Below are 26455 nucleotides of genomic sequence, written 5' to 3' on the forward strand. Positions count from 1 at the left end.
ATTGTGTTCCGTCATTGTTCACAATCACGCCTGTAATCCCAGCACTTTGGGAAGCCAAGGCGGGGGATTGCTTGAGCTCAGGAGTTCAGACCATCCTGGGCAAAGTGGTGACCACATCTCTACAAAAAATTTTAAAAATTAGCCAGGCGTGTTGGTGAGTGCCTGTAGTCCCAGCTACTTGGGAGGCTGAGGTGGAAGGACTGCTTGAGCCAGGGAGGTCGAGGCTGCGGGAAGCCATGATCACACCACTACACTCTAGCCTGGGCAACAGAGCCAGACACTGTCTCAAAAAAAAAAAAAAAAAAAGGTAGTCAGGTTTTTCTATAACTTTCTAAATGTACATGTTCTACATATGTATCAGGATTTTCCAAATTCCTACTTAAGATACATCCTAAATACTAATGGATTATTAATGTCATAGCCAGCAAAAATTTTCTTCAGCTTTTCCTCACTAGTATAAATAGTCTGGTTGCAGTGTTGCTATCTTCTACAGATTCCAGGACGTTCTTCAGTTTCCCTTCAGGTAGAGAATATATTAAATAAATATTCACTTTGCAAATGGAGAAATATTAAATAAATAAATATTCACTCTGCAAATGGAGAAAACAAGCTTTATTATAATGATTTGAGATTTTGTGCATGGTAAAGAGATACACATGAATCTTGTTTCTCCTATGTTTCAAGACAGAATTAATTGAAAGTTTCATTGTAGACTAAAGCATCCAAAATACTGTGGTACATATGTAGCTACGAACATACAAACACTTTGATGCACAGCGTTCATTCTTTTCTTTAAATAGGCAGTCAACATTTGGATTCATAAAAGAACAAATGACGAGAATATATCAGTATCAATGTTAGAGAGTGCAAGACTTACTGTTCTATACACAAAACATATGAAACAGACCTATAAAGATGGAATGTACAAAATCTAAAAAGAAAACAAAGCAAAAAAAAAAAAAACCCTTCATATTCATACATAGGCTTGAAAGTCTATAGAATTGAGAATGATATAAAGAATTCTATTACAAGAATACACTCCATTGATGACAGAACATTCCCATGTCATAAAGCAAAAGCATTGAGTTTAAGGCTGTGTTGCTTTCAAAAGTTAATGGAAGTGCTGTACATTCATTGGAACAACATAGCCAATTTATTAATCTATTCTAGAATATTAATAGCTTTCATACATTCTCCACGAACAGACCACACAATCACTGCCACACAATTCATCTTTAGAAAGTTTTTAAGATAGCATCATGATTTGTAGCTTACTGTCATTGAAAACAAAACAAATAATTCTTTATTTATACCAAACAAATCTTTGATGGGCACTTAGTTTCCTTTATGGCAATACTAGATTTCTAGTTATCAAAAATATTAAAGTAATTATAAAGTTTAAAACCCTGCAACATTTACAGAAACCAACAGTATTACCACTTTTGCTTTTAAGCTAAATTAGATAATGTTTGCATGAAATAGCTTTAATTTTATCCTACCTGGAGATGTCTTTTTAAATTATTAAATTATCAAACTAAAAATACTCCTCCCTTTTCAGAAGCTAGTGAATAGAGAGGATACTATAGAGTCTACAAAAAGATTTTTCCCATTTGAAGTAATCTGCAGATTACCTAATGTTTATTTACTACTTCCTCCAATTAACTAAGTAGGTATTACCAAAGCATTTCTGTTAACCCTTCAGTGCTAAGGATTCATAGATACTTGCAGTGTACTGCTATTCCAGTTAACTCCGTGTTAGGACATACCCTGTATATTTAGTAGTGGAAGCAAGTGTGTTGTAGCTGCATGGATCTGGAGTATTTATTTGCCTCAAATCTAGTCACAGTAAATTAAAATAAGGAAACTTAGGGACTTGTTTAGTTCTGGAGACTAAAGTTTGATCAAAATACTAAGTACCATTAAAAAAAAATGGCATACAGTCATAAAGGACTTATAGTCATGTATTTCTGGATGGTCAAGTGACTCTCTGCCTCCCCATGTCCAGCAAGGGGGGGTGGGGGGTCTGTACTGGGAGGAAATACATCGTCACTGACCTTGAAATCCCAACTGGCAATATTTTGCCTTACGTGCCCAGGGGAAATTTGAATGAGTAATTTTTCAGTGCTACTTATCATGAATGTATGACAGGTTCTATACACTTGACAAAGAGAAATCAAACAATAATGGTAGCCCAGAAAAAAGCCACTTATTTTAATATCCTTCTCAGTTTACCAGAAACCATTTTCCATAGAATGTGACAAAATTTCATTTAAATTTTGTCTAGTTGTATCATATCAGCAGCACTTTCCCCCAAAAATATGCTTACCAAGAAATACAGTAAATGCACATATGTATCCAAGTGTGAAATGTTATCTATACTTTAATATATATAATCACATATTTTTTGGAAAAAATATAGTGTTTCCTGGAGTGCCCATAGCATGTGTTTTAGCAACACATAGTGGAGCAGGTCTGAATCAAATTATTCTTTCATTCCAGTTTATGCCAATATTGACATATAAAAAAAATTAGCTTTGTATTCAGTCTACTATTGAGATATCTAGCCTGATAGGATATGATATGATGGCTAGTTAGATTGTAAGTTAATTTCTAAGTTCACAAATATAATTTAAATGTTGTGTAAAAAACCTCTTTAAATCAACTAGTTTAAAGATCAACAGCCTGGGACAGAAAGAATCTAAATAGAAAGCCATCTTTTACTTGTGAAAATAAACTAAAATTAATGTAACCAATTTAAAAAGTTTATTTTAAACAATCTAGACAAGAGTCTAGCCTGTCTTTTGTGAAGAATGTTAGCACACAGCAAAATGAAATTCCCACCCCAGAATGTCAGCTCTGAGTGGGCAGAGATTTTTACCTGTTTTGTCTATCACTGTATTTCCAGCGCCTAAAAGAGTACTTGGTACCTTGTAGGTACTCAGTAAATATGAATGTTTAAATTCAAAGATGTATCTCACTGATGTTAGGAAACAGTGTCTTCATTTAACATTCTAAAAGTTATTGAATTTTATAGCTTTATCACAGACAGGTTCAAATATTTTTTAAAACTCTACCTAACTAAAAAAAAAGATTAAACCTAAATGTAAATCTTCCTGGAAAAACCTTTTTTCAGAGGCTGATTTGGGCATAATAAATTTAATAGGCAATTTGAAGTAGCTAGATTTCCCTTCTAAATTTTAAGAAGTCCTATATAGAGAATGACTGAATTATAAATTAATAAGCAATAAACATCACATTCATATACATAGGGGAAACGTTTTCTTATAGTACAGTTCTAAGGTGCTTTCAGTGAAGAAGACCCCAAGTCACCATAAAAAATGTCAAACATGACATCCTATTTGGTAGAACTGAGTAGAAGATTAAACAGTGGAAATAGACCACAGCTTGTTTTACAGTACCAATGACAGATGCACGATTGACTGAATTGTTCTTAACATTTCTCAAAATGCATTTGTATTTAAATTAAATGTAACTCAAGTGCAACTTTTCTTTTGACCTGTTGGGTTTTTTTTTCTTTTTTCTTTTTTTTTTTGAAAGCACAGAAGGTCATTTTCTGACTAAAAGTCAGCCACCACCATCATTCCTGGAAAAATGGCAAAAATTAAATCTGCTTTAGGGCTTGCTCCACTAGGACGGCTTTAAACTGCTTAGTAAAGGAATGTGCTGAAGAATGGCTGGACGAAGCTTCTGTCTTTCAGAGTGCTGCCTATTTCAATACACCAAAGATTCAGCTATATATATGTGTGTGTGTATATATATATATATAATACATTCTATCTTACCCTAATCATGTATACATAGTCCCTTGACACCTCTACTATTCATTAAACAATGATAAATAACCATAACATGCCCTTACCTGTAATGCTTTCAAGATAACACAACTTTGGTAACACTTGCTTTCTAAGGGGAAATCATGTATCAATCACATGCCTTTGGTTGACACCATCAGTCCTCCAAAGGGCTACTTATGGCTCTCTGTCCTAGGATACTGGTGTCCTACTACATGTGCTGACATTTGCAGGAGGTAAAGCTTTCGCTTTCATGAAGTCGAAGAGGAGAGACACGTGTGAAAACATGGTACACAAAACATGACTAACTTTTTTTGATTACATTCCAGTGCAATGATCTGGAGTTAATGGGGCAGTTTGTTTCCCAAAAGGTAGCATTACTTTTTTAATATGCTTTTCAAAGCATTAGAAATTTCAGGTTTCCCTGAAGATGTACTTTGTTTTCTGATACAAGGTGAGCCGAAAAGAGGTGGTGAAAAGAACACACAAAAAAGGATCTTTGTCTAACCCAGAAAGGTTGAGAAATTTGCACTGATTCTTAAGTACTGAACTCCAGAGGCCTGCTAATCAGAGCTGGGATCATTTTGCAAGACAGCCTTTCTTTTTCTAAAGTAATTTGTATGTAGTTGCTGATAACCAAAAAAATGTCACAAGAGTAATACCTACTGTAAAAGTGAGGTTAGAAGATTCCCTGGGTCTTGTGACCTAGGTTAAATGAAGTATATAACTACAATAGATTTTGTTTTTGTTTTGCTTTTGGAAGTTCTGTGCAAAAGCTACCATTCACAGGATTAACAAATACCTTTACATATGCTAGTTTTTTTTTTTAAGTGTCTGATTTGCAAAATTAGTTTAGCTACATAAATCCTGTCCCTTAAGCCATAGTTCACAGATGTAAAACTGCAGTTTATAGATTCAGTAGAAGAGGTTTTTTTTTAACCCTAAAGGTGAAATACAGAAATTGGATAAGCAGTTTTTAAGGAAATTGTTACATTCAGAAATAACCTTGGAAAGTTCACCAATGATTCCTTCTGGCATAAAAATCCTAGTCATAATCTGGTCCCACACTGAGAAATCCATTCCAGTTTATAGTGCAAGACCTTGGAAGCGGGTATCCAGCTGCCCACCATTACTGTAAGTATCGATAGACTTTGAAACAGTGATTTCCAGAGTCTGCAACCACAACATGACCATCTGAAGTTAGGGCCAGGCCTTGGGGGCCATAGAGTGGGTCAGCAGATGTGTTAATGTAAGACAAAAATGATCCACTCCCATCAAAAACCTGTAAACAAATAGGAGGTCAGAATGTTACAGGAGAAGTTATAGTAATATGCTGCACATGAGTTAGAGAACTCTTGATGCTAGTGTTTTTCTGTTTCTTGTTTTTTTTTTTTTTTCTTTTTTTTTTGACAGGGTCTCACTCTGTCACCCAGGCTGGTGTGCAGTGGTGTGAAGACAGCTTACTGTAACCTCTAATTCGTGGGTTCAAGTGATTCTCCTGATTCAGTCTCCCAAAGTGCTAAGATTACAGCCATGAGCCATCATGCCCAGTATATATGCTTTTATATTTAAAACATTAGCATAAGCCAGGTGCAGTGGCTTACACCTATAATGCCAGCACTTTGGTAGATGAAGCTGGGAGGATCCCTTGAGGCCAGGAGTTTAAGAACAGCCTGAGCAAAATAGCGAGACCCTGTTTAAAAAAAAAAAAAAAGCAGAAAAAAAAAAAAGAAAACAAAACAAAAAAAGGACTTAAGTAATCATCTATCCATCTATGGATATGTCTTTGTTTATGTCACTATCATCTCTATAATCCTGCTCTCCACTTACCTTGTTTTCTCTCCTCTCCCCATCTATTTCCAGTTGGTGGAGTAGAATATGCCATTGGCTGCTAGCTTTCACTAGTATTCCTATAGTGGTCACAACAAATATTGGGTGGGAAGGGCCCTAGATGGTGCTTAAAAAATGAATGAACCTTATTGTTCATGTTAAATCTTCACTTATTTCCACTTCCAGTCTCACATCTCCTTTTCCTCCCCCCCAATTATAAGGGGAAAAAATCAGCAACTAGATGATGGAAGAATGTTCCTGAGTCTTAACAGCAATGAGACAGTAGAAATTATTTTTTCCTTTTTAGAAAAGAGTGGGTTGTAAGAAGTCAATGGTTCAACATGTAAAGTCATCCCCTGGTATCCCAGGAGATTGATACCAAAATCTTCAGATTCTCAAGTCCTTTATATAAAATAGCCTAGTATTTGCACCTAACCTATGCACATCCCCCCATATATTTTAAATAATCTCTAGATTACTTCTAATATTTAGAGCAATATAAATGCTATATAATGTAAATAATATGATGTATTTTTACAATTTGTATTTTTTTAATCACTATATTTAATAAATTATTTTTCCCGAAATTTTTGATCTGTATTTGGTTGAATTCACAAGTGTGCGATTTGCGGGTATGGGGGGATGATCATACATTTGGATGTGAAATCACTTTCTTTTGGTCTGTCGGTTTCTGCTTTGTTATTTTTGTTAAATTTTTATTTTGAAATAATTATAGATTCATAGGAAGTGGCAAAGATAGTAGAGAAAGGTCCTGGGTACTCTTCACTCAGTTTCCCCCAATGGTCACATCTTCTGTAATTATAGTACCACACAAAACCCAATACATTGACTTTGGGTTGTGTGTGTACAGTTTTACGTCATTTTATCATATGTGTAGATTTACCACTGCAACCAACATACAGAATTATCCCATCAACATAAAGATCTCCCTCTTGCTACATCTTTATGGTCATACTCACTCCCCTTTCCTCACATCTCTAATCCTTGCCAACCACTAATCTGTTTCCCTGCTCTATAATTTTGTTATTTTTTTGAGAATGTTACACAAATAGAATCATATAGTATGTAACCTTCTGAAAATGGCTTTTCTTCACTCAGCATCATGCCCTTGAGATGCATCTGAGTTGTTGAGTGTATCATTAGTCTGTTCCGTTTTAATGCCAAGTCATATTCCATAGTATAGATACACCAGTTTGTTTAGTCATTAACCTATTGAAAGACATCTGGGTTATTTTCAGTTTTGGGCTATTACAAATAAACCTTGTATGAACAACAATGTGCAGGTTTTTGTGTGGATGTAAGTTTTCACTTCTCTGGGAAAAACAACCAGGAGTATAATTTATGGGCTGTGTGGTAAGTATATGTTTAGTTTTTAAAGAAACGGCCAAACAATTTTCCAGGCTGACTGTAGTTTTGCATTTCTACCAGCAATGCATGAGAGATCTAGTTTCTCTACATGCTCTCCAGTGTTTGGCATTATTAATATTTTTAATTTTAGCTATCCTTATAAGTGTGCAGTAATATCTCACCATGGTCTTAATTTGTACTTCCCTAATGTCTAGTGATATTGCACATCTTTTTATGTAAACATCCTCTTCGGTAAAATTTCTCTTAATGCCTTTTGCTCATTTTTCTTTTCTTCCCTTTTTTTTTTTGAGATGAAATTTCATTCTTGTCAGCCAGGCTGGAGTGCAATGGCGTGATCATGGCTCACTGCAACCTCCACCTTCTGGGTTCAAGTGATTCTCCTGCCTCAGCCTCCCGAGTAGCTGGGATTACAGGCACACACCACCACAACCAGTTAATTTTTGTATTTTTAGTAGAGATGCAGTTTTGCCATTTGGCCAGGAAATGGTCTCAAACTCCTGACCTCAGGTGATCCACCTGCCTTGGCATCCCAAATTGCTGGGATTACAGGTGTGAGCCACAGCACCCGGCCACCTTTTACTCATTATTCTAATTGGATTGTTTGATTATTTTACTAATGAATCTGGAGAATCTTTACATTCTAGGTATAATTCCTTTGTCAGAAATTCAGTTGGTAAATATTTTCTCTCAGTCTGTTGCCTTTTTATCCTCTTAAAGGGATCTTTCACAGAGCAAAAGCTTTTTTTTTTTATGAAATCCAATTTGTTAATTGTTTTTCTTTTATGGATTATAGTTTGGGTATTATGTCTAAAAACTCTTCACGGAGCCCTAGGTCCCAAAGATTTTCTCTTAAATTATTCTAAAAGTTTATCTCCTCAAACATTATCTTCTAAAAATGTTATAGTTTTATCTTTTACAGTTAAATCTACAGTCCAATTTGAGTCAACTTTTTGTACAAATTAACGTTCATTTTTTTTTCCTCTGTGGTCTTAGTTGTTCCAGTCCCATTTGTTGAAAAGGCCATCATTCCTCATACAAAATTGCTTTTGTATCTTTGTCAAAATATGATAGGCTGTACAACTGTGGGAGTGATTTCTAGATTCTCTATTCTGTCCCACCGATGTATGTGTCTATTCCTCCACCATATTACATAGGCTTGATTATGGTAACTATATAGTAAGTCATATAGGTTACCCTATGGGTTAGTAAGGGTAGAGTGATTCCTCTCAATTTATTCTTCTTTTTCAAAATTATTTTAGCTATTTCCTTTCCCTTGCCATATAAATTTTAAAATAAGATTTATATTTGCAAAAAGTCCTGCTGAGATTTTGTATTAAACCTGCATATTAATTGAAGACAACTGACATCATTGTTGAGTCTTGCAATCTATGAACACAATTGTTTCTCCATTTACTTAGACGTTCTTTGATTTCTTTTGCCAGCATTTTATAGTTTTCAGCATACAAATATTGAATATGTTTTGTTGTTATACCTAAGTATATATTTTTTCAGTGATTCTAAATGGTATTGTATTTTTAATTTTGGTTTTCACTGTTTGTTGCTAGTTTATAAAAACATAATAGATATTTTTGGTTTTTCTTAAGAGACAGGGTCTTGCTCTGTCACCCAGGCTGTAGTGCAATAGCACAATCATAGCTCACTGCAGTCTCCAACTCCCAGACTTAAGGAATCCTTCTGCCTCAGCCTTCTGAGTAGCTAAGCCTATAGACATGTGCCACTATGTCTGGCTAATCTTTGTTTTTTTTTTGTAGAGATAGGGTCTTCCTGTGTTGCCCAGGCTAGTCTCAAACTCCTGGCCTCAAGCAATCCTCCCACCTTGGCCTCCCAAAGTGCTGGCGTTACATGCATGAGCCACCATGCCCGACCATAATTGATTTTTGTATGTTGATCTTGTATTCTGCAATCTTGCTGAACTCACCTATTGTAGGAACTTTTTTTGTAGATTATTTGGGATTTTCTATGTAAACATCATGTTATCTGCAAGCAGGGAGAGTGGTTAATTTATTCTATTCTAATTTGTAAGCTTTTTATTTCCTTTCTACCTTTTGTGCTGGCTAGAACTTCTAGTATTATATTGAACAAGAATGGTGAGACATCCTTGCAGACATCCTTGCTTTACAGGGAATGCATTCAGTCTTTTACTATGAGCTATGGTGTTAGCTATAGGTTTTCATAGATGTTGTTTATCAAGTTGAGAGTCTTTCTTCTTAGTTTTCTGAGAGTTGAATGGGTATTAAATTTTGTTAAATGATTTTTCAGTGTCAATTGATATGATCATTTAGTTTTTCTTCTTTAGAATTTTAATATGGTGGATTATTACATTGACTGATTTTCTTTATTTTTATTTTTATTTTTTAAAGGGCAGCCTCCCAAGCCAGAGTAGCTCAGAGACTCCCTGATTTTCTAGTACAAACTAGTCTTGCATTCCTGGAATAAACTCCACTTGGTCATGGAGCGATTTTTACATATTGCTGAATTATATTTGTTAATATATCTTTAAGAATATTTACACACAGGAGGAATATTGGTGTGTAGCTTTCCTTTTTGTACTGGCTTTGGTAACAGGGCTTCAAAAGCTGATTGGAAAATGAGTTGGGAAGTATTCTCTTATCTTCTATTTTCTGGAAGAAATTATATACAATTGTTACTAAATTCTTTAAACATTTGGTAGAATTCCATGGTGAAATCATCTCAGTCTAGACATTTCTTTTTGGTGTTTTAAAATTATGAATTAACTTTTCTTAATAGGTTAGAGGGTTATTCAAATTATTTCATAGTGAAGTTGCGGAGTTGGTATTTTTTGAGAAGTTGTCTATTTCATCTAAGTTGTCAAACTTATGTATGCAGAGTTGTTCACAGAATGCCTTTATTATCCTTTTGATGTCTACAGGACATGTATTAATATTAGTATTTTGTGTCTTTTATTTCCTTTGTCAGTCTTGCTAGGGTTTTGCTGGTTTATCTTTTCAAAGAGCCAGTTCGCTATTTCATGGATTTTCCCTATTGCTTTTCTTTTTTGAATTTCTTTCTTTTTTTTTTTTTTTTTTAATTTTTTGAGACAGAGTCTCCTTCTGTTGCCCAGGCTGGAGTGCAATGATGCGATCTTGGCTCACTGAAGCCTCTGCCTCCTGGGTTCAAGTGATTCTCCTGCTTCAGCCTCCTGAGTAGCTGGGGTTGCAGGTGCCTGCCACCACACTTGACAAATTTTTTGTATTTTTAGTAGAGTCAGCATTCCACCATGTTGGCCAGGCTTGTCGCAAACTCCTGACCTCAAGTGATCTGCCTGCCTCGGCCTCACAAAGTGCTAGGATTAAAGGCGTGAGCCACAGCGCACCACCTTTAATTTCAGCCTTGCTTCCTTCTGCTTGTTTGGGGTTTGCTGTTTTCTTTCTAGCTTCTTTGAGGTGGCAGCTTAGATCATTGATTTAACATGTTTCCTCTTTTCTAATAGAAGTATTTAGCATATTAATTTCCCTCTCAGCATTGTTTTTGCTAAATTCCACAAATTTTGGTATGTTCTATTTGCATTTGCATTCAGTCCAATATATTTTACAATTTTCCTTGAGACTTCCTCTTTGACTTGTGCGTCATTTAGCACAATAGTGTTTTTAAATTCATAAAACAAAACACATGGATTGTAAAAAATCATATTAAAATATAGCTATTGAAATATTACTAAATTATGATAGAGCAATATGGGTGTGCTTCTAAAAATTAGCATATTAAATAATAAGAAATAGTAATGGGTCTAATAATTACTGTAATTTTGAAGTAGTGATGAGAATAAGTGACAATTCAAGATTTTTGCAACTGATATGATATGAAAATTTCTGTGATTTTTTCTTGGTGACAAAGTCATAGGCATTACTAAAATTACTATGATTGTTGCTTATATTCATGATTAAGGGAAATGACAATTTTCAGCCAGAGGTTCATAAAAATAATAATGTAATATTTTTGTTCAGTGGCCCCCTTGAATTCTATCTTCAGACCCTTTGCGGGGTCTCTGGGGTCCAGGTTAAAACCCCGATTTAGAGGGTTTCACTCTGGTAACATTTTTTTCTACTCCATCTTGCTGAGTTTGGTCCTTCTGGTGAGAGTATCTATGGTCCTATGTCCTAACCAAAGGAAAAGAGAAAACATTCCAGTTTGGGGGACAGTAAATTCTTCACTTTTAACAAATGCCAAACACTCTAACCATATACATTAGCACGTTGATCTACCTGGATCCTGCTGTTTCCCCAGTCGGCCACAATGATGTTTCCATTTGAATCCACTGCTACACCTGTTGGAGCATTAAACTGCCCATTTCCTTCTCCATTTGAGCCAAACTTCAACATGAATTCTCCTTCCTGATTAAACACCTGTATGAAATATTTTTAAATTATTTTGTTTTACATAGAAATACTTGAATCAACATTATCGATTAAAAAATATCTGTTTGAGTAGGTTATTTGTAACAAGATCTATGATTTAAGACATTCTAAAAACAAGAAAATAAAATCTACAAGATAGACTGCATATCATTGTGTTTCCCCAAATTACTGTATAAATCTGATTTATCATTTGTTAAATGATCATTTTTTTTGGCTTATGTCTGGTTATTAAATCCTTATGTGAAAGATACCTTTATTGTAAATTATAATACTATACAAGTTAGTATGAGTAAGAAGCTCTATAATTTTCAATAATATTATTATTCCCACCTTTAAAGAAATTGCTAAATTTCAAGAATGGGCATTGTATTGATATTTCTAACAGGATGGATGACTATTAAAAGTTGGATCAGAGAGTAGGAGTTTTTTGTTATGCCAGATGCTCAGAATTTATTATCATTTTACGACATCAACATAACTAGAAAGAGTAGGCTGGACTTCATACTTAGAATGGGAGAAATTCATTGCATGTGTGTGTGCACATGTGTGGTAGCAGCAGGTGAGAAATAAGAAAAGGGCTTTTTTATTTACCCTCAGAAGATATTTTAGTTCGAGAGTTTATATGATCCTAAGGGTTTGATGAATAGAAAAGTAGTTTATATTACTCTATTTTCTATTACTCTTTTATCTCTCAGTAGAGAGAAGGGAAGCTGTTAGAAGAAGGGAGCTCAACAGAACTCTTAAGCAAACTCTCTAACATCTGATATGGCCAAGCAGTGGAGTGCTATAGTTAATTACATATTCTTACTAATAAAGTGCTACTAAATATGTATCAATACAGATCACTGATTTTGAAAAAAAAATGTTAATGTTTAATGATAACACTATAGTAAGCATATTTGTATCTTGATGATTCAGATGATACCTAATGGTTTTGAAATGTCTCCAGGACATTATTTTTAACTTCCATTGTCATGATGCCTAGATGCATAGAAATATTCATTAACAAGTCAGAAAGTATTATGTACAAGGCACTTTGAGAGTAAGGTTTCCTCAAATGTAGAACTGAAAGAGTTCACTATATTTGAGTGTAGATCTTCATTTGGGGATGATCTCAACACTTTTTAGAATGTCACTTGTTGTCATCTCTGATTACAAAAGATCAAAATGACCATTACTTTTAGGTAAGTACCTTGGGAAAGTAGGACACTTCCATCTCTATAGGCTAAACTCACATTACGATAAAAAGAAAGAGTCATGGCTACTTCCTGAATTAATTACATACTTGCCAAGAAAGCAAGCAACCTCTGTGGTTCTTTAGAAAGGAACAAGGCAAGAACAACCAGCTTTTACTAAGATGCCATGTTTAAATGTTTTTTCTGACTCTTTTTGTCCCCTCTAGTTTTAAAGACCAATGGGAACATGTTTATGGTGGACACAATTTATTATTCTCTATTTTTTCCCTTATTAAGTCCTACAAATAATCTTTTTGTTTCTCTTTCTTTTCTTTTTTTTTTTTGAGATGGAGTCTCATTCTGTCACTCAGGCTGGAATGCAGTGATGCAATCTTGGCTCACCACAACCTCCACTTCCTGGTTCAAGCAATTCTCCTGCCTCAACCTCCTGAGTAGCTGGGATTACAGGCACCTGCCATCACGCCCGGATAATTTTTGTATTTTTAGTAGAGACAAGGTTTCACCCTGTTGGCCAGACTGGTCTCGAACTCCTGACCTCAGGTGAGCTGTCCGCCTTGGCGTCCCAAAGGGCTGGGATTACAGGTGTGAGCTACTGTGCCCAGCCTTATTTATCTTTCTGAGTCAATATGTTTTCCTGGACATAATCCAAATGACTCAAGTGGTTTTGCTTCATTTTGGGATAATGAAGGATGCCAAATCTAGTCTTACTTGTTTTGTGATGAAAAGAAAATATATTCTGCAGATAGCTAATGACCTAACTAGACCCCTTGTTAGCACTGACTTATAGATATGTTTTTTATACTTATCAACAGAGAAGTGACCTGAATTCAGAACTATTGCTAACTGCCCAGCATTACATGGGAAAGAAAAACCCAAATATTCCATAAAACTTATTTGGCAATAGTTGTCAAAAAGAAGAGAAACGACAACAACGAAAGGCTATGGTTTTTTTAAACAAGAAGAAAATTGAGTTTAAATAAATAGCTAAAATAATCTACTTCTACCATACTGAAAACTTGAAGAGTTTTCAGAATCTCAAGAATTATGAATGTTTCGTATTTTCTATTTTTCCCAATTAAAATACCATTTAATTACTTAAAAATTATTCACATGAAAAATTAAGAGGCAGAAGTATGAGCTTAAATAGTTTTTTTTTTTTACAGCTTTGCTTTTTACAATAAATATATAAAGCAATTTTTAAAAAAAAAAATCACCTTGATGATAGCCCTTTCCTGATTTCAAAATTCTGCTCATGTCAAATACCAACTCCGCTTGGAAGTCTCCCCTGATAATCTTAATTAAGGAAATCTTCTCTTTTCTTTTGGAAAGTTAGGAAACTTTATATGTGCCTATTTTATGAAACTATTTAGTGCTACCTGCCTTGCATTTCAGCTACTTATATATGTTTTAATTCATTCTACAGCGTCAGCCAGGACTGGTGAATAGGAGCCGTCCCACATACCAATGCCAGTTGATTCTTAGAGGTTACCTGGAGCACTGGACAGGAAAGGCTCTGAGATCACAGTTCCGCTTAGTGGAAAAGAGCAACTTGATTAATTATGACTGCCTTTCAGCTGGGAGTGGGCAGAACCTATGCAAGCATTTGCTGGCCTTTGTACTGTTAGGATCTCATATGGGTTTTCTTCTTGCTGAATGCCCTGTAGTTATATGAATGATTCCTCTACAAAGTGAGTGAGAGTAGGAAGTATGAGAACAACCTGTGTTATCCTTTGACAGTTGTGCTCATTCTCCAGGATGGTTATAACCCCCTCGGGGAGGCAGTCCCCAGCCCGGTTCCTGCTGCCTCTTTGCTCTCTACTCCCATCTCTCTTTGGCTATCAACTTTTTCCACTATCCTATTCCTTTTACCAAGACACTTCCCATGGACAGTAGTGTCGGCAGGGAATGCAGATTATCTGCATTTGAGTGTAGGGGGACCTATGCCACTATGTGAGCATCTCTGAAGAGACAATATGGCAGGGAGCAGTTTCAGAAAAAAGCAACAGTGGGCACCTTGTTCCCTTATCCTGACCCCATTTCTGCAGCCCACTGTGCGCTACTGTCTGCACAGGGACTTGGCACCCATCAAAAAGGTCCAAGCCCTCTCCATTTACTCAGGTTAAAGGCTTTCCAGGATGCGGAAAGGACATCACAGACAGTACCTTTGGGTGTTAAAAATCCTACCCCTTATCTAGCTATCCCAATCATTAGCATTGATAAGTCATTATTTATTTTGGTTGCTCAATCATTTTCTCTAAGTGCAAACTTTACTCACTGGCATCTTCTGCTGTTTCCTTATTATTTTTCCTTTAAAATGACTCACCTTTTGAAATTTAAATGACTGTATTTAAAAGAAAAACTTTATTATGTCTATAAGTACAAAACAGCATCACTTGATGTAAACAAAAGGTAGCACTAAAATAAATGCATAACTTAAAATAAAAATATCTACGGTGCACTGCCTATGGTCACTGATCATACCTTCAGTGGAACATGCATCACACCTTGAGAAGCTTGATCTAGGATATTACTAAATATTTTCTCATCATTTCAGCAAGTGAGTAATTTGTTTTGAACCATTTTATTATTTCCTGATTTTCTCATAATAAAGTTCAAATCTCTCTCCCCTGGTACCTAGTAAGAAAGATATACTATGGGTCACTGTTTTCTAAAGAACACCAAATGTGTGAAAGCATTCTAAGAAGTATAAAATATATGAATGTATGCTAGGGTTATCCCCCTCCCCATGCCATCTGTTGTTGTAACAGAGCCAAATACCTAATTTTTTTAAACAAAAAGATGCAGAAAATTGAAAAAGTGATTTTAATTTATTGACTAGTCACAAAATATTAAGCTTCAGAAAGTTCTGCCTCTAAGTTCAATGAACTGCTTTTTAAAATCTAATTTTCAAGTCCTCTTCATTTGCACCAATTTCAAATTAAGCAACTTATTGCCACCACATTTTGTTCAATTTCCCAACTTTCCAAGGTCTGTAAGTCCAAATTAAAACCGGCATCTTTGAGCAGAAGCAAAGTCTACTCTTCTGGTTAACTCCCTTTGGTGCCACATGTAAGTACTGCATTATTTTCTCGCAGACCAATTTCTCCATAAAAGCAGTTAAAAGTTAACAACAATTCATGTGCTTATAGTACCTTGACAGAATGATTATGGAAATCTGTAATAATAATCTCATTATTGCTATTTACAGCTGCAAAATGGGGACCTGCAACAAAGATGGAAAAAAATACGTGATGACTACAACAAAAGTGATTACATATAGCAGTTTCTGTAACAATCACACAATATATTAACTTAGTTATTTAAGCAAGTACAAAGAATCACAGACTCAGTCTTTGAAAGATCATTCAGCCAGACCTCCAGCTCCAGATAACATGGATCCTATATTATTCTCTGCTTGTGCCAGTCTATTCTGACTCCTTCCCAATCAGGCTGGGAGCTCTAGCAGCCCTAATGAAGTGGGAGGAGCAGTAAGCATCAGAATTCATTCTCCGTGCCACCATCTGAAAGTCAATCTGCCAGCTTCCCTGAGTATCTGTTAGTCATTTTAGAGCCCTCAGCTCCCACCGAGGAAAGTCATGGCAACTCAGTATTAGAAAAGGGACTCCAATATGTAATTTTAAAAAACTTGATCAGCTGGGCATGGTGGCGCACGCCTATAGTCTTAGCTACTTGGAGGGCTGAGGCAGGAGGATCACTTGAACCCGGGAGGTTTAGGCTGCAGTAAGCTGAGATCATGCCACTGCTCTCCAGCCTGGGTGACAGAGCGAGACCCTGTCTCAAAAACAAAACAAAACGAAACAAAAGAACAGAAAACCCACACTATAATTCTGGGTGACATTCAGAACCTTGGCAGAACTGGAGACAAAGCACAAACAAATATTATGCAAATTAAACTAAGTGCCAAAAGCACCCTTTCAAAAAGAAAATTAATAAGCTATTTTCAGCCTCTTCTTGCAGATGCAAAAACCTAAATAAGCTTGTGATTGCAAAGTGCTACACCAAAGAGACGTAAAACAGACTGCCCTCCTTAAACCTAGCAAATATTCTAGACTCCTGTTCTCTTACAATAACCTAGAAAGGTGAAAAAAATTATCATTCAGTGGCTTTTTAAGCAAAGCTACAGCTAGGCTGAAACAGTAGCTATTCCCTTGTTTTTCAAATATTTTTATTTTAAAATTTATACCTTATTTAATATGAATATTTCAAAGCTAGACTTCTGAGTTGTGAACTGCCACCAATAAAAACCACACATGGACTACAGCTCAACTTACTGCCGGGTGGGTGGTGGTGACTGAGAAGCAACGAACCATGCTTTTACTTAGATTTTATCCCCAGCATCTTTCCCAAAGCCAGCAAACACATTAGGTATGTGGTGTCTTCAACATGCTCCAACATCATGCAAATGTGAGCAGAAGAAACATAAAAAAGGGGGTTTACATATTACCATCGAGTGTACCTGCAAACTGCCTGTCCCCATTTCCTCGGCTACCAAACCTGGTGACTATTTTCCCATTTGGCTGGAAGATAAACACGCAGCACGCTTTGTTGTCCACAACAATAATGTGCCCATTGCGGTCCACAGAAACTCCTTTCGGTCCCATCAGCTTTCCTGATCCAATTTTTGTCTGTTAGAAACAAGTACAGAAATAGAAGTAGAGTATAGAGTCAAAGTTTAAACCACTACAGAACATGAAGATAAACACTGTTTTGGTCAACATTTACCTGAAGGTTCAAGCAGGTACACAGCTACTCACACGTCACAATGAACTTCTGTCTTGGAAAACTGGCTTTGTCACATGCATTATCTGCTACTGATATCTATATAAATCCTTGTTCTTTTATTTATTTTTTTTTTGAGACGAAGTCTCATTCTGTTGCCCAAGCTGGGGTGCAGTGGCACAATCTCAGCTCACTGCAACCTCCACCTCCCCGGTTCAAGCAATTCTCCTGCCTCAGCCTCCTGAGCAGCCGGGACTACAGGCGCGCACCACCATGCTCGGCCATTTTTTTTTTTTTGTATTTTTAGTAGAGACAGGGTTTCACTTTGTTGGCCAGGCTGGTCTTGAACTCCTGACCTCGTGATCCACCCGCCTCGTACTCCCAACGTGCTAGGATTACAGGCATGAGCCCCCATGCCCAGCCCCTAAAATCCTTATTCTTGAAAGAGATCACCACCAAAAATAGTCTAGGATCCCCTAAACTGGGGTCACAGTTCCCTGCTGAAGAGGCAGTGTGGTCTGGTGAAAGATCACTGGATTATGACTTGGAACTTTGCTTGACGGAACTTCCATTGCTTGACTTAAACACACCTGGAATAGCACAGATGGATTTCATTTCCTCAAACTTCAGATTCTTTATACATTAAAAAATGTCCAAAAAATGACAACTCAACAACTCCCTATGGCATTTTTGGAAGATGTATTAAGTAGAATAGGTAGGTAAAGGGTTTATTGTAGAGTGTAGCACATAGAAAGCAGTCACTGTAGGGAAGCCATCACTGTCATTGTTGTTTTTTTTTTTTTTTGAGACGGAGTCTCGCTCTGTCGCCCAGCCCAGGCTGGAGTGCAGTGGCGCGATCTCGGCTCACTGCAAGCTCCGCCTCCCGGGTTCACGCCATTCTCCTGCCTCAGCCTCCCGAGTAGCTGGGACTACAGGCGCCCACAACCGCGCCCGGCTAATTTTTTGTATTTTTAGTAGAGACGGGGTTTCACCGTGGTCTCGATCTCCTGACCTTGTGATCCGCCCGCCTCGGCCTCCCAAAGTGCTGGGATTACAGGCGTGAGCCACCGCGCCCGGCACTGTCATTGTTATAGATCATAATTAATATCAAAATTGCCCAAGGACTTCATGTCTAAAACACCAAAAGCAACGGCAACAAAAGCCAAAATTGACAAATAGGATCTAATTACACTTAAGAGCTCCTGCACAGCAAAAGAAACTACCATCAGAGTGAACAGGCAACCTACAGAATGGGAGAAAATTTTTGCAATCTACTCATCTGACAAAGGGCTAATACCCAGAACCTACAAAGAACTCAAACAAATTTACAAGAAAAAAACAAACAACCCCATCAAAAAGTGGGCAAAGGATATGAACAGACATTTCTCAAAAGAAGACATGCATACAGCCAACAGACACATGAAAAAATGCTCATCATCACTGGCCATCAGAGAAATGCAAATCAAAACCACAATGAGATACCATCTCACACCACTTAGAGTGGCAATCATTAAAAAGTCAGGAAACAACAGGTGCTGGAGAGCATGTGGAGAAATAGGAACACTTTTACACAGTTGGTGGGATTGTAAACTAGTTCAACCATTATGGAAAACAGTATGGCGATTCCTCAAGGATCTAAAACTAGAAGTACCATATGACCCAGCCATCCCATTACTGGGTATATACCCAAAGGATTATAAATCATGCTGCTATAAAGACACATGCACACATATGTTTATTCCGGCACTATTCACAATAGCAAAGACTTGGAATCAACCCAAATGTCCATCAGTGACAGACTGGATTAAGAAAATGTGGCACATATACACCATGGAATACTATGCAGCCATAAAAAAAGGATGAGTTTGTGTCTTTGGAGGGACATGGATGCAGCTGGAAACCATCATTCTCAGCAAACTATCACAAGAACAGAAAACCAAACACCGCATGTTCTCACTCATAGGTGGGAACTGAACAATGAGATCACTTGGACTCTGGAAGGGGAACATCACACACCGGGGCCTATTATGGGGAGGGGGGAGGGGGGAGGGATTGCATTGGGAGTTATACCTGATGTAAATGATGAGTTAATGGGTGCTGACGAGTTGATGGGTGCAGCACACCAACATGGCACAAGTATACATATGTAACAAACCTGCACGTTGTGCACATGTACCCTAGAACTTGAAGTATAATAATAAAAAAAAAATTTTTTTAAATAACAATAATTAAAAAAAAAAATTGCCAGGCATCTCGCATTGAACTTTATGAGAATTAAGTTCTCTTTGGGCGGGAGTCACATGTGTTTTATTCACTTTTATGTACTCAGAGGCAACACACTTCTTGGTGCATAATAAATATTCAATGAATATTTGTTGAATACATTAATTTTAAAAGTCTAGCATTATTATAGGGCAATCATGATGATTAAATGGCTCCACTTTTTATCATATTTTAAAATAGGGGAAAAGCATTTGATTTCTATCATATATCATATTTTAAATTTTATTCCTGTTCCTGAGTAGACTGTGGTGTGTATTTAAATGTCTATTTGCCATGAGATATAGGTCTTGTACATTTACTTTTCTTTCTATGACTTGAATTTCTAGACTACATATAAAGAAGTGCTTCACTCATTCACTTATTTATTTCCTAATTCTATAAACACTGCCCAAGCACCCACTATTGCCTGACACTGTATTCTAGGCATATGGCAAACAAACACAAATAAGATGTAGCTCCTGCCCGCAAGTATGTCTCAGTCATATTGCAGGGACAAACATGTCTACTGTATCTCTTTAAAGAGTCTGGTATTGAATCTTCATTTTAATATACTTGGGAGAATTCAAATAGGCCATCTAAGAAGGCATGTGAAGTGATAAGTTGATGAGGCCACAGTAGACAAGGAAGGAGAAGGAGCACCCCAGGTGAGGAAACAGCAGGAGGGAATATATGTTAAGTCAGGGAAACTGTAAGAACCACAGTTCTCCCTGGCACCCAGGCTTGACGTGTTGGAGGGAAGTAGATCTATGTGTTTTTATGAAAGAACTCTCCGCCAGGCACAGTGGCTCACACCTGTAATCCCAGCACTTTGGAAGGCCACAGTGGGAGGATCACTTGAGGTCAGGAGTTTGAGACCAGTCTGGCCAAGGTGAAACCCCATCTCTACTAAAAACACAAAAATTAGCTGGGTGTGGTGGCGGGTGCCTGTAATCCCAGCTACTCAGGAGGCTGAGGCAGGAGAATCACTGGAATCCGGGAGATGAAGGTTGCAGTTAGCTGAGGTTGCGCCACTGCACTCCAGCCTGGGTAACAGAGCGAGAGTCTGTCTCAAAAACAATAACAACAACAACAACAAAAACTCTCAGACATCTTATTAAACAAATTAAGGTAGGGAATGATGAGTGTAGTCTGAGTCCACGCGTGTTATATGTGTGCATGTATGTATATAGACTTCTGGAATGAAAAGTGAGAAATCAGCGTCTATAGCTTAGAAAACCCCAAAAGTTATATTCTCATAAGTTATGCTTTAGCCTTCTTATTTTATCTCTCTATATTAGTGCTGTGTGATAGAAATATAATGTGAACCACAAATGTATTTTTAAATTTTCTAGTAGCAGGATGGGACTTTTCCATGATGGGGACTTTAGACTTTATATGCTCCTTTTATTCTTCTAAGTTTATAAATGACGGAGATTCAGATTTCATCTCTTTAGAGCAAAGGAACACAATCACTTAGGAAAGAAACAGTGGTTTTCTTGGCAAGAGAAACTGCTGTGTAAATTTGATTCTGATTCTCCAATCTAGCCCAAAGATCAAAGAGGCTATAACATAATGGTAGGTAAAGAAATGGCATTTGTTCTTTCATGTCTAACTGGAGGGTAAGTCAGCAGAGATCAAAAGGGAGAGAAGGCACTTCCATGATTAAAACAAGAATATTATTACTACTTAACATTATGAACACTTGCAGTTGCTTAGATGACTCAAACAAATAATATCAAATGGATAATTATCTAGAATAAAAAGAGAAAATAAGGGATTACTTCCATTCTATCACATAGTGACAACTAGGGTAGATCTAAAAGAATAACTTAAACATTGAACCAAAATTTCTTTCCACTTCCCTTCATCACTCCTCGTTTAGTTGCACTGGATTCAACCAAGTGAAAGGTAAGAATCCCTGCATTTCCCTGATTGTGTCAACCCCGTCTTAAACAGAATAGTAAACAAACAACAAACAAACAAAATATATAAAAGTATATATAAAAATATATAAATATATAATATATAAAATATATATATATTATACATATATATAGATATATTTTTTTTCTTTGAGACAGAGTTTCACTCTTGTTGCCCAGGCTGGAGTGCAATGGTGCGATCTCGGCTGATTGCAACCTCTGCCTCCCGGGTTCAAGCGATTCTCCTGCCTCAGTCTCCCAAGTAGCTGGGATTACAGGCACCCATCACCATGTTGGCCAGACTGGTCTTGAACTCCTGATCTCAGGTGATCTGCCCACCTTGGTCTCCCAAAGTGCTGGGATTACAGGTGTGAGTCACTGAGTCTGGCCCAGCAAAAATATTTTAATCCTGCCTTTGGAATGGTTTAATCAGGGTATTTAACTCAACAAATAGGTCTTTAAATTGAACAGGAAAGAGATGAGATATTTTACAGTAAGGTGGCCAGAGGTGTCTCTATTTGTTTGGATAGAAAAGGTTTCTTGATGGGCTGGATGATAGGAGGCAGTGGGGAAGATAGAATAAATTTAGAGGAAGCAGAGAGAAATAAAAATTAGGGCTAATAAATTGGTGAATAAAAGAAAGAAAAGGAGATAAGATGTTACATCTCTGGAACTACTAGGAATAAATACAAAGAGTCTATACTGGTGTTAAACGTATGTCTTTCTCAGCACCTGTTTAATTTTACTGAGTCCCACCACAGAAGAAAATAAGTATCTCTGCCTATACCTGTGGATATTCCACTTGGATGAACTCCTGTGAGGGTCCTAAAGTGTTTTCATGTGCTATCCTTTTACCCTTTGGGTTTTGATCAACACCTATCATAGAAAAGGGTATTGCTGAAACTACACCACCTCCACTCCCCCAGTCCTCTAGGGGGCATGAGTGTTCTTTAGAGTTTATTCCCATTATTACCCTTAATATTCCAACTCTAAGAACCGAGTTCTTCTAAGAGTGTCTATTACAGATAGACTATTGAACCACTGAACAAAAAATGCTTAGAGAGCCCTTAATCCTTAGACATAAAACTCCTGTCTCCGTATGTGAACCTATTTTAGTATTAGCTTCTGAATTTACAAAGACAGATCACAGTTTTGCTAGAGTATAAAACATAAACAAATGGGTTGCCTCCAAACTATATAAACATTTTCAAGATATTCAAGATATAAATATTCACATTAAACTTGTCATATTTGGGTATGTCTTACCACATATACAATTATTAAAATGCAAAAAAAAAAGGGGGGGGGAAGAAGTTAGAGCTACAGAAAGTCAGAAGATTTTTATGTATATGTGGTCATCCTACAGAGCCATTAAATTTCTAGTGGAACCAAAAATTCAAGGGTGATTGAAGAATTACATGCAATATTGTGGAATAAAAAATGACACCTTTTCAGTCTCCAAAATTGACAAGATGCTGCCTCACACAAAATAGAGGCTCAAATCTGAGAGTTTCACAATTATGTAAGTAACTCATTTCATAAAAACAATGAGGGGACTACAGCAATCTTAAGACTTTAAAAAGGAAAATAGAAATTCTTCCAATAAGAAACCAATGAGTACACTTTGAGTAATCTTTAGAATTCCAGAATGGATTATGAAAAGCAGCACCTCCAAACTCCTAGACAAGAAAGTGATGACCACCAGGTGCCTGTGTGAGGACATGAAGCCCAAACCATAGCTGACCAAACAAGACTTCATTTTTTTGGACAGGGTTACTAGCGGCATGGAAAAGAACATTCATTTCTTAGATCTTTATTTTGTATGTGGCACATAAAATCTCATTTAGTCTTTGCTTAAATCCTATGAGATAGGTCATTTTTTCTTTTGAGACAGGGTCTTACTCTGTCACCCAGGCTACAGTGTACTAGTGTAGTCATGGGCGACTGCAGCCTCTAACTTCTGGGCTCAAGCAATCCTCCCACCTCAGCCTCCCAAGTGGCTGGGACTACAGGCCTGTGCAACCACACTTGGCTAATTTTTTTTTATTTTTTGTAGAGGCAGGGTCTTGCCATGTTTCCCAGGCTGGTCTTGAACTCCTGAGCTCAAGCGATCCTCCTGCTTCAATCCCAAAGTGCTGGGATTGCAGGCATGAGCCACCATGCCCAGGCAAGACAGATCTTTTTTAAATCAAAATTTTAAATTCGAGGCTATTGAAGCTCAAGGAAGTTACGATTTGCCGATGGTCAAACAGTAATAAGCTGGGATGGCAATGGGTTGATCTGAGTTAACACTCATGTTGTCAACAGAAATAGAAGCCTCCAGTAGGCTGGACAGGGAAATATATAAGGCACAGTGCAATTGGCCCTTACAAAGATCTTTGACAAGATGTCTCATAATTTTCTTATGAACAAATGTAGAAAATGGGCAGGCTGATACAATTCTTTGATGACACCTCATAAGAGAGATTTCTGTTATCACCAGAGGGCTCTCTACTCTTTGGTGATTTGGTGAAGACACTGAGTCAAATCTTTATTTGCAAAATGCTGATGCTGGGAATGATAGTAAATATATCAAACAATGGGATCCCTCAAAGTGTAGCTCCACTTGCATTTTCTCTGGAAATTCAGCCTTCATTTTCTTTTCTTTCCAAATCCCATATTACATACTTTAACAATATGTTTTCAGATTGTATCAGTGTGTATGACTCATTGGAGACTGACACAAATTGTTTGCTGTCATTTCTTGTGTATGAGTCTTTTTTCCAAAATGAGCCTGTACATTTTTAAAAGGTGGAAACTATTTTTTACAATTGTGTTTGTCCCATATCATCTGTTGCAGGCCTGAGAAAGTAAAAAGTACCTCCTAATTGACAACATGTAGACTAATTTGAGAAATATAAACTGCCTCTTAATAACGCTTTTCAAAAGCTTGTTGTTTTTCATTGAATTGAGGTAACAGGACCAGTTTCCCTCTAAATCTATGGTTTTAAAGAAAAAAGTGACTGAGCAACCTAATTGCTTTAAAAAACAAAGCCACATTTAGGATATATATGAATAGACTTAGGAAATTATCACTGTTACTCTCACTTCACAAACTTAGATGTCCAGATGTCTTTGTGTATGAAGAATTGTTGACTGTTGCATGGCATCTCAAAAAAGAAAGACACAATTTCATCTTGTATTTCCTATTCCTCCTCTCCATTGTTTAGTGAACAATTAGTAGTTAATCTTACCTTAAATTTCCCATCGGAGGAGAAAATGCTGACCCATTTATTATCATAATCGGCAATGATTATGTCCCCACTGGGATGTACAGCCACTCCTGTGGGCCGCTGCAGCTGCCCCGGAGAGCGTCCCCGTATGCCAAAACGACTTTTGAACTGGCCGTCATTGGAAAATATCTGTGAAATAAATTACATTCATTGGAATGTGAACTAGCACAGGCATCACTGAGGAAGACATAAGCAAAAACATCTGCCATACATACAGAGATCAGAACATGCAAACTCTATCTGAAGAAAAGTCTACATGCACATAAGCTTTTTTCCTTACACCATATATCTTAAGTCTGAAGTAGGAAAATATGTAACTATATCTATTTTTATCAATATAAGTAAAGGTATATAATTAAGGGCTATACCTGCACACATTGGTTGTTACTGTCTGCAATTAATATCTTTCCACTTGTAGATGCAGCTACCCCCTGAAGATTTGTAAACTCTCCTTTATTTCTTCCTTTGGTACCTAAAATAAATGATAAAACCATAAAAATTAAGCACTAAACGGTTAGATTTCTGCATTTCAGCAAGAGAATAATTCAGATTTCCATAGGTACCTGAGAATGCATTGTTTTTAAAAATACTTTAAAAAAAGGGTACCCTCCCTGCTCAATGACCAAATCCATATGCTATTAAACCTCTCTTCCTGACCAATAGTCTCTGCAAAATCACTTTTTAAAGCAAATGTCAATCTTCTCTTATTAATTTGTAGCTGCATATTTTTAAAAGGTGGAAACTATTTTTTATAATTCTGTTTCTCCCATATCATCTGTTACAGGCCTGAGAAAGTAAAAAGTACTTCCTAAGTGACAACATGTAGACTAACTTGAGAAATATAAACTGCCTCTTAATAACGCTTTTCAAAAGCTTGTTGTTTTTCATTGAATTGAGGTAACAGGACCAGTTTCCCTCTAAATCTATGGTTTAAAAAAAAAAGTGACTGAGCAACCTAATTGCTTTAAAAAACAAAGTCACATTTAGGATATAAACATGTTTAAAATATTCTTAGATCCCACAAAGACATCATAATAAAAACTAATATGGCCTGCCTTTATCTGACATGGCTTTCCCACTTTACCCTACGCCACTGCTATCTGCCAGGTCTGTGCTGCCTTGGGCATGGCATTCTCAGAATGAACATTCTCAGCCCTGCTCACTCTGCCCCTGTCTTCTATCTTTGTGGACCTGGTTTGCATTTGGGGTGTGGGGGGCATTTGGGATGGTTCAGACTCAGTTTGGGTCCTGCCATTCTGGGTTTTAGTGGGAGAAGGGAACCTGGTAAAGGGGCCCTGCCCTAAGGATATGCAACAGGAGAGGGGTCTTATTTTACAGTTTTGCCAAAATTCCACCCTCTCACTCAGCAGCTCTTGGAAGAAACGTGGACACTTGACTTTCAGTACATTTAACAAACCGAAGGCCACAGATGTTATAAAAATAGTAGGCTGATTTTCATATTACAGATTTACTTATAGATTATTTTCAAAGATTCAATATATCACAGGCTGGATATTCTTCCTGAAATTATAAAAACATATTCTCACAGGATGCTTTGTAGATGAAATAAGAAAGGCAAAAGGAAATTCATTAATCCAAGAAAATATTTCCACCCATACTAGATTCTGTTTTTGA

At 36.8% G+C, this 26455-nt stretch overlaps 1 protein-coding gene across 13 annotated transcripts in view; it reads right to left on the minus strand.

The window, feature by feature from the left end:
- Positions 1-597: 597 nt before the first annotated feature.
- The window catches only part of TRIM2 (tripartite motif containing 2), a 186177-nt gene continuing 160319 nt past the window's right edge, over positions 598-26455 (minus strand). For 9 of the 13 annotated variants that reach the window (XM_050792008.1, XM_050792012.1, XM_050792004.1 and 6 more), the window contains 6 exons: positions 25189-25292; positions 24782-24949; positions 17090-17270; positions 15777-15847; positions 11276-11416; positions 598-5094 (listed from right to left, as the gene is read on the minus strand). In XM_050792008.1, the coding sequence (XP_050647965.1) occupies positions 4942-5094; positions 11276-11416; positions 15777-15847; positions 17090-17270; positions 24782-24949; positions 25189-25292 (818 nt within the window). In that variant the 3' untranslated portion in view covers positions 598-4941. Of the gene's footprint in view, positions 5095-11275; positions 11417-15776; positions 15848-16916; positions 17271-24781; positions 24950-25188; positions 25293-26455 lie in introns of those variants that run through there. The other 4 variants (XM_050792005.1, XM_050792002.1, XM_050792015.1 and 1 more) reach the window with 2 other exon arrangements.

This window comes from Macaca thibetana, chromosome 5 (genome assembly GCF_024542745.1).
Source record: "Macaca thibetana thibetana isolate TM-01 chromosome 5, ASM2454274v1, whole genome shotgun sequence".
NCBI lineage: Eukaryota > Metazoa > Chordata > Mammalia > Primates > Cercopithecidae > Macaca > Macaca thibetana.